The sequence below is a fragment of the Catharus ustulatus genome, chromosome 1 (genome assembly GCF_009819885.2).
Source record: "Catharus ustulatus isolate bCatUst1 chromosome 1, bCatUst1.pri.v2, whole genome shotgun sequence".
NCBI lineage: Eukaryota > Metazoa > Chordata > Aves > Passeriformes > Turdidae > Catharus > Catharus ustulatus.
Window position 1 is genome coordinate 36352917 of NC_046221.1, and position 9789 is coordinate 36362705.

The following is a 9789-nucleotide window of genomic DNA, read 5'->3' on the forward strand; positions in this document are numbered from 1 at the left end:
CACACACACACACACACACACACACACACACAGAGTATTTCCCCTTTGGTTGGTTGGGTACCTGCCAATTCCCACACCTAGGCAAGACTGCCTTAAAGATCAGCTTAATATCCTACTATCCTCCCTTGGCCTAGGCTATAATAATGGTCTAGGTTCCCCACAGTCAACAGAGAAAGACTGTTTGGTAAGGCAGCTATCTCAATACAAGATAAACAACACACATGCAATGAGCTGTCCCCTGCCCAGTGCTCTGGTGACTGTAGCGGAAGTCAAGACAGCCAGCACAGAACATGCAACCAGCCTTGGGCAGGCTCAAGTCAGACAAATTTGATTTTTTGTAAGTGATGAGAGAAAAAAAAAAAATCAATATGCAAAACCATGTGACCAGTAAGGATAGCTAAATAGGTACTGACTATTCATTATTTCTTCACAACTAAAGAATAGGGGCAGGCAATGAGCTGAAAACAGAAGGGAAACATTTTCCTACACTGTTTTACTGAAACTCTCAGCCATAGAAGCAAAAGTTCTAGTGGGTTCAAGAAAAGCAGATGGCATCACTGAGGGAAAAGACCTCAGGTTACAGAAAACAAAATACACGGTTGCAATTCCCTGTCACTTAGAACATCACCCACAAAATGTCAGATGCTGGAAGAAAACCAAAACACTACAGCCCTGCAAACCCTCATTTACAACTTTCCTTTTCTCCCCAGCTGTCACTAATGACAGGCATCTCTCTCTAAACGCCCTCTGCAGCTGAACTCAGTTCAACGAAGCAGTCCTCTAATCTTCAGTTGCAACACTAGGTGGCAGGGAAACATCTAACACACCTACAGCACTGAGAACCTTGAATGCAGAGTCTCAGTCTGCAGTAGCTAAGGCTTAGTGCAATGCAGCAATCTCATAGAACTGGATTTGCTTTGCATCCTTACATAGCTTTGGGCATCAATTTTTCAAGTACACTGCTGTGTTCATAGACCCAAAGGTTAGTGATGTCAGAAAAAATTCTGTCCCTGAGATACCTTGTCCTTTCATTTAAGAAACCATGGACAATTGCAAAAGGTTTCTTCCTCTCCAAAGAGTTCTTTGAACTCCAGTTTTGTGTTTGAAATCCTAATGATCTCCACCTCTGTAAAGACACAGCACTGTAACACTTACCTCACACCTCTATTTTTCTAAAAATTCACTTTTTTATTTAAAATTCATGTCACTTGCATGCTACTTGTGAAAAAATGTTGCAAAGGGTCAATGAAACAAGTTCTGCAACTCGCACAGCTGCAAAAGCAGACAAGCCCATGGAAATTGTTCTTCAGACCATACTGATCCTCCTGTCAGTACACTCTCTTCCTTCTGCAAAGAGGAAAAACTTCAGACTTGTAACATTCTGCTCAAGATCCCCCCTCAAACTGCGAGAGAAAGGTATGAGCTTTTCTGATGAAATCCAAGGCCAAGCTTCAAAACAAATGTGTGTGTACATTTAAAGGACACCACCTCTGCACTGCAGCACAACTTGCTGCTTTCCAAATTACAGATGTTTCCTATAATGTTGCTGGCAGTAGAAGTGAAAGACTGACATTTAACTCCTGCTTCATTCACAAAATTTAACGAAAAATGCAGACAATTATTGGCATGGGTGGTACCACTCTCCCTTTAGAAGGGCAAAATCAGCACACAATAATCATTCTTCTCATTTAGCTTTGTATCAGTTTCTCAGCTGTATAGAGAGATGCTGATGCCTTCTACTACACCTTTTAAAAATCTGCAGGCAAAAGAATCCAAGGTCAGCACACTGCTTTTTAAGCAGTGACACTCAAGAAGGAAGGTCAAGTAATTAAGCCACAGACTACAAGTAATACAAAAGGCAGCTGCTGAAAGTGATCTTGGCACACAAAGAAATCACAGAAAATCACTGAACTGGATTTTGATTTTCATAATGAATGATAACTGGAAAGTCTGTTACATTTCTAAAAAATAATTTAATACAAAATTTTAAAAACACTGATGTGCAAGTCTTCGCTTTTAAGAGGAGGTACATTTTCACACTTCAAAATAGTTTAAAACACTTGTACATAATGAATAGAAATTCTCTTTTATATAAAGGAAGTGTTTCTTTGCCAACAGCAATTGTCAATTCCGAAACACAGAATTAAGATGACACGAGAACCAGACAGTCTAAGTCACTGCTATTTGTGTCAAAAAAAATTATGCCATCCTTTTCTTTCTACAGCTCATCATGCTTGTACGTGAATTCCCTCGCAGATATAAACCCATCACTGTCTTCATCCTCTTTATCAAATATGTCTTCAACCAAAGCATCATGCTGGGTGTCATTTACTATTGCTCCATGCTTTTCAAATTCTTTCTTCAGGTAAATTTTCACCTGTTAGACAAAAGGTGAGAGTGAACATTTTCAGACTTATAAAAGAATTGATTACTGCAGCATAACAGAGGGATGCTATGCTCAGGATGGTGGTGGTAGATAATAGATACCTCTCTTCCTATGCCACTGCCAGAATAATACTTGTCTAACTGATTCTGCAGCTCCTTTGAGTGAAGGGTCCTTAGTGATAGAAGTGACAGTAAAACTAGCAAAGCTGCTGCCATATCTTTATGGTATCTGACTCAAAAAAAATGAGTCAGGACAGCCTGTCTTCTGATGTCTATACAGTAAAGTACAAATAGCTGGGCAGAAGTTATTAGCCATCAGTTGGTCAGAGACAGCCTTTCCACATCCTAGCACCTTGATAACCCAGTACATGTAAACAGCCACTCCACATATATACAGAAATCTGTCCACAATCTCAGTGTTTGCTGCTCCAATTAGAAATACCTTAAAAGATTTCTAGATATCTCAGATTTTTTAAGGACAAAGATCCAAGGCAGGTTTTAAACAGACCACTGGAACACTTAGATTAAGCTAGATACTAATGGTAAGCAGTGTTTTCAAAAATATCAGATTGGTTTTAATAAGTTTTAGGGTTTAACTATGGAGATCCCAAGTCTTCTGGATTGCAGAGCCTTCTACAAAAATCACCATACCAACATACTCATCTATTAAACAGATACGACTTGTATAAGACCCATGGACCATGTTTCAGGTCTGTTTTAGTCACTTCAGACTCTGGGATTTGTTAGGGTTATTGCTTACATTCCTAATATGCAGACATAAATAACTCAGTGGTTTATACTAGCTTCTCATTGATCGCTTTTGCTGAAAAAGCTGAAGTTTGAAAATGAGAGACAAACAGATGGTGAATGATGCTGAATACACGTCCTTCACAGAGTGAATGCTATGAAATAGGATTGCCCTACAGCAGAAGAAATCCCATTTTATTAATAAATCAGTAATTAAATCCAAAAAAGCCCTGAAGTCTGGTCTTATTTCTGAGATGCTTTACTTTATCCAAGTCTTCCATAACCATGCAGCACACAAGTCACATGCTTATCCTCAGCTTACCAAGGCTCCTTTGGAATCTCCAGTCCAGAATTTTCACTAGGATGCAAGGCTCAGAGCAGTGCAGCATAGATGTGTATTCTTTTCACTCTCCCATCCCGCTAGATTTGCTCACAAGAGAAGGATAACCCACTCACCTCCTGCTTGGATAGTTTCCAGTCATCATTAAGATCCATCTCCTGGAATGACTCATGAGACCTCGGTCCATTTCTAATTTCTAGAAGGTCAATGTTGAAAATCAATGTGCTCTCAGGTGGAATTTTTCCTGCCCAAAACGGAGAAAAGTTAAAACCAACTATATATAAAATGCCATACAAAATCCATATGCATCAGAGCAATGTTCCAGCAAGCCTAGTCATTTCAAAGCACCCTGCAATTTGAACTAGTAAGGATAAGTACCTGTAACAGTGATGACCACAACCATTTCAGCCCGCAGCCTGGGCTCTGAGCAGCCCTTACAGCATGAATCCAACTTTAGATGCAACTAGTCTTGTTGGAGACTAGTAGGTGTTGATGCAAGCCCTTATTCAGCAAATACCATCACAAGTTTATCAAACAATGTTCTTGATTTTTTTTTTCATAGCTAGAGCCAGATAAACTAGGAAGCCGTAAAGGAGAATGTATAATCAGACAGGCTACAGCCAAGACTAATATACAGGGGAGCAGGAAGGGAGAATTTAGCCCTCCGCATACTCCCTCAGTCCCCAAATTCCTCTCTACTGCCAGCTGATACCTTGTATCTGCTGTTCTGCCACTGGGATGTTTTGCAGAGAGACAGAAGGGCAGGGACGCTGTTGGTGTCCCACAGCAGTCTCAGGACTCAGGGCACAAAGCACTGAGCTATTTCCAAATACACAGCAGAAACTAAGTACCCAAACCTGATCACAAGGCATGTGTTACCACAACATCATTTTTGATGTGGTGAACAGACCAGTAACTTCCTAATAGTGCCACAGAGCACTCCCCCAAGCCACCACACCTCAAGCATTTCAGTTTACAAGGCACTGGCTTTTACAGAGATGCGATATGCCCTCATGCTGATGGCTGAAGCTACTGTCAAAGACCTTTTAGCACATCACTTTGCTTCTTTATATAGAGAGGGGTTGAATAGGACCAAATAAACCTCTGTATTAGACGGTAGCACCCCAAAAATATTTCTGTGCCTTGAGAAGATCGAAAAATAATCCACATCTACCACTTCGGACGTGTGGTGGTAAATACACCCTGAGCTGCAGTGAGAAACAAGCTTGTAGATTTTTGGGATGAATAAATGTGAAGAATCTTCTAGAAATACAGGGCACAGTGCCCTGTTTAGGGGTTGGAACACAGGTAATTTTTTTGAGTGTTACAGAAAAAGGCATCTGACTCAAATGATGACTCAGACACCAACCAAGGTGGGAGGCTAGTGAAATTGTGTGCATTTGGAGGAAAGCATGAAGAAAATGAAATAATTCTGTCTTAAAGGGCATCACTTGAAAACAGAAACATAATTATGCTCAAATACTTCAAAGTCTTCCTAAAGCAAGTACTTTCTTATAGCAGTTAGCAGTGTTCAGCTGTTTAACCTTCTTGCACTAAACACAGAGGTGAGGCTTGCAAGTCTTTGAAGAACAACTGTAGTGCTTTACATATTAATCAAACAATTAGGCCTGGGATGACTACATGAGCACTGCAGCATTTCATATCATTTTGTGGAAAAATTTACAGCTGAGCCCTGCACAAAGACAACTAGATGATGACCACAAGGCTCCCATTCTCTAAGTGATTAGAAACATGATTACTTCCAGTACTGTATCTTGAGCCCTAAACCAGAGCTTCTAGAAAAATATGTGTTAAACAGGTACATTTAATAAAGGAAAGTATGAAGTATGCTGTAGGTATGAATACTACCTGGCATGAGGTAATATGGAGTCCTAAGCCTGTGTGCAGCTCTACTTGCCAGAAAATACAAACATGCAAACAGTCCTCATTCCCAAAAGAGTTTCATAATGATGGGAGAGAACATTAGCAGGACGGACTGTATGTTCCTAGGCATTTATCCTTTCTGCTTTGGAACCTTGCACTACCATAGGTTATTTGTTGCAACTCTTGTCATGACATAAATATTCATAATAACTGCTCATAAAAAAGTTAACAAAAACTAATCCCATAAAACAGAAATAGAACCATTCAAGCTGTCACTTGCTTAACTGCGTATTCCAAATCAGGCCCTCTTGTTAAAGGAATCTGGAAATATTTGAAAAGAATAGCCCCAAACACCCTCAGTAGTAAATAAGTTGAAAAAATCCTACAAACATTGCTTATATCTGTCTGCACACCAGTCAGTGCATTTTTCAGTAGGTGACAAGGTGATTGCCCATGCCCATCTTACTGTGGATAACAGGGACTACTGCCCAGACTGAAAACAGCTGTAAGAGGAAAAGAATAAATGTCCCTATATGGAGAAATAAACAGTGGCTTTTTACTGTATCATCTAGGAACTGGTTGGGCAGCAGTACAGAGATTTTCTTAGGGTTCTAAAAGAAACCTGAAAGCAAGAATGAGGCTTGCACATGCACATTCATGAAGTATTACCACAAAAACAGATCCAACAGCCAAATAGCCAACTGTTACCTAAGCAACCACCTCCACTTGACTGCAAAAGAAAAAAAAAAGAAAAAGAAAAAGAAAAAAACCTTAAAAAATAAAAGAAGCAGGGCACTGTTGAGCAAGTGAGTACAGCACTAAAGAAATTACACTCAGAACATACAGCATGGCAGCTACCATCAGTCTCTGCGTTTTTTTCTTTTTTTCCTTGCATTCATCACATAGCCACTTAATGGACATTACTGCAGGAAACAAACTTATGAGAAAGAGCACCTGACTCCCCCAATTTTTCTTCTAATGGAATCAACCTGGAAAGCTCGAAAGCTTGCTAACCTCTTAGGCCAAGAATAACAGCTAAATACAGAGATTAGAAACAATTAGAGCAAGGGGAGTGTTCCACATGTTTTACCTTTCCCTTCTTTTCCATAAGCAAGGGCTGGTGGAATAGTTAGCTTCCGTTTCTCTCCCACACACATGTCCTTCAACCCTCTGTCCCAGCCTTTGAGAGCTTCCCTTATGCCAAGTGTAAACCACATAGGTTGACCATTGTTATGCTTGTGACTGGAAAAGGAATAAAACACTTTGTATTTAAGCACCAAGTTCCACAAAAGGCAGATGGAATATGCTCATCATGTAGACATGCAGTTAAAAACACAGCACTACTCAGCACCTTGACATCTCTTAAATTAAATACCTACACTTCCAGAGTCTTTAAAACTTATGCTTTGCATGACAGGGCTCCTTGGGAAGTGGAAAGAAATAAAACATTTACCTGGTGTGTTTATGACAACACTAACCAACCCAGATCTCCACCTTCACTTTCCTGATATCCTACTTCCACTTGGAAACTGATGAGACTAGAAGGGCATTTTTCTTAAAAATCCACAGTCAAGGCCATCATAATAAATTGCAAATATCAGCCCAGCATGGTCATGATAGCAATATACATTTTAACATGCTTAGAAGAATCAGCCTAATCTCTTTCAAAAGAAGCCATTGGGGAAAAAAAGCCCAAACAACAAAACAACTATTTAACAGTCTAGAAAAAAAAAACAGAAACAAATGCATGCAAAACATTCCTTTTCCTGATTTAACCAGGTGATACAACCCAGGCTACTTTCACTCTACTAACAGACAAGGAATTTGAAAGCTCTGTTTACTAGTCATGCAGGAAAGGTGTTTAAGAAGAAAACAGAACACTTACAGAAGTTAGTCATCAGCAAAAACTTTAGTGTGTCACTAGAAGTCCTTTTAAAGAGGCAGGTTAACTAAAAGAGAAAATTAGTGAGATTATAGTTGAGTAAGAACATAAACATGCAAAACTGTCTTTTTTTCTTCTAATATACAGAAGCAGCTTTCAGGCAGCCTGTAAAGACTTTAGTATTTTGCTGTCTCCCACTATTAACACTTCGTTGATGTTTTACAGGACATTCAGCATTAGCAAGTCGTTGCAGGCTCTTAGCAGACTCCCTTCGAATTTCTGGCTCTTCCTCCTATTTGCATTTCTGTGGTTCTGGTATGTTGACTTGTCTGGTCAGGGGCAGGTGAAGAATAATGAAAAGCTGTGATTGTGGATTGTAAGCTGCTGCTAGTGGAAGGACACCTACAACCTTTTTTTTTTTTTTTTTAAATAGTTTGCCTTAGAAACCAAACAGAAATACATGTGTAGCACAAGACCTATTAAACTGCTGAGATCATATACCAAAACCTGCACCTAAATCATAGAAAGGTCTGGGTTGGAATGGACCTTAAAGATCATTCAGCTCCAATTCCCCTGTGCCATGGGCCGGGACACCTTAAACTAGACCAGGTTCTCAGAGCCCCATCCAAGCTGGCCTTGAACACCTCCACAAATGGGTTTTCAACAACTTCCCTGGGCAACCTGTTCCAGCGTCTCATCATCTTCAGAGTAAAAAATTTCTTTCTGCCAACCTAATCTAAACCTGCTCTAAGTTTGAAGCCATTCCCCCTTCTTCTGTCACTACATGCCCTTGCAGAAAGTCTGTCTCCATCTTTCTTCAGGCAGTGGAAGGCCACAATCAGGTCACCTCAAAGCCTTCTCTTTTCCAGGATGAGCAACGCCATTTCTCGCAGCCTTTCCACATAGGTGCATCATGCACAACATCCTCATTTTTACAAACCACCACATGGCTCTACTTCCTAGACTGACCAGAAAACAAATGCTAAGTAAGATCTATGTTATAACATTGGGAAAGGAGATTAGCCTTAGTGTTTGCGTTCATCTTGAACAGCATTGTGAGACACTGCTTCACACCAAACTTTCTGAAAACAGGTGGCAGTGTGAGGACCCCAATGACAAGTTTATGCTGTGTTATTTAAGCTCTTTTATCCCAAAACAAATAAGGCATTCAGGGATTGCTTTTGTTTCGGAAAGGAAAGGAAAGGAAAGGAAAGGAAAGGAAAGGAAAGGAAAGGAAAGGAAAGGAAAGGAAAGGAAAGGAAAGGAAAGGAAAGGAAAGGAAAGGAAAGGAAAGGAAAGGAAAAGTTTTGGGTGTTTGGGGAGTGAGGAGTAAAAAAAACCAAACAAAAAAGCATTTGCCTCTGACAAAATGCTCCTCACAGAGCTATTTGCAGATGGATTGCGGACTGCTGTGAGAGGCCTGATTCAGGAAAGAATGACCAGAAGAGAACATGTATATTAAAATAAATATATAAATAAATAAATATGCATAAAGGAGCAAGTCCAGAGAAAATGCACCAAGATTGTTACAGGGATGGAGCACCACTTCTCCTACAAGGAAAGGTTGAGAGAACTGGGATTGTTCAGCCTGGTAAAGAGAAAGCTCCAGGGTGACTTAATTGCACCTTTCCAGTACCTCAAGGGAGCCTACAAGAAAGATGGAGAGAGACAATTTAAAAGGGTGTGTAGTGACAGGACAAGAGGTGATGGCTCTAAACTGAGAGTAGGCTCAGAGGAGATATCAGATTTCTTTACTGTGAGGGTGGTAAACCACTGGAACAGGTTGCCCAGAGAAGTTACTGACAACCCAGTCCTGGAGGTGTGCAAGGCCAGGTTGGAAGGGGCTCTGAGCACCTGGGCAGCGCTCAAAGGCGCGTCGGATGCCGTGAGCAACGCGATCTAGCAGAAGGGTCAAGGAGTCTTTAAGGTCACTTCCAACTCAAGCCATTCTATGATTCCATTACATATATATACATATATACATATGTATGTATACGTGCATATACATGTATCTATATTTCCCCACACAAGCTCAGCCAGCAGCTCGCTCGGAGAAGACGCGCCGCTCACTTACGTCGAGTGAAACATGGAGCCGTCCCTCTCCAAGAAGCCCTCGTAGTGAACCAGCATCATGTCCCCCCACTTGGTCTTCCTGTGGCAGAGGAAAGGCTTGTGCAGCACCTCCACCTTCACGTCGGCGGGAGGAATCAGCGCCGCGTCCGCGCAGCCCAGCGCCGCGCACAGCAGGGCGGAGCACAGCAGCAGCGCCGCCGCCATCGCCGCCGCCTCGCTCCCCTCACCGGGCCGCCATCCCGAGCCCGGCCGGTCCGTCCGACGTGGCAGCGGCGCGCACCGCCGCCAGCCCCTGGCTCCCGACGGCCCGGCACCGGCGGCGCGCGCGCTGATTGGCTCCCCGCAGGGCAAGCTCAGGAGGACCTGTCGCCCATTGGGCGAGGTCCCTGTCCGTCCCTCAGCCCATCCAATCGGCAGGCCCGAACAGCAGAGTGGGGTGGGGGGGCCGGGCGCTCCAGGAAGTCACAGCGCCGGCGAG

At 42.0% G+C, this 9789-nt stretch overlaps 1 protein-coding gene across 1 annotated transcript; it reads right to left on the reverse strand.

Annotated features, from left to right (window-relative positions):
* Positions 1 to 1953: 1953 nt before the first annotated feature.
* FKBP14 (FKBP prolyl isomerase 14) lies at positions 1954 to 9546 on the reverse strand. Its single transcript, XM_033076331.1, has 4 exons — positions 9313 to 9546; positions 6447 to 6598; positions 3589 to 3716; positions 1954 to 2377 (listed from the first exon to the last, which is right to left on the reverse strand). Exons 1-4 carry the CDS (start codon positions 9513 to 9515, stop codon positions 2219 to 2221), a joined length of 642 nt encoding a protein of 213 aa, XP_032932222.1. The 5' UTR covers positions 9516 to 9546; the 3' UTR covers positions 1954 to 2218.
* Positions 9547 to 9789: the final 243 nt, after the last annotated feature.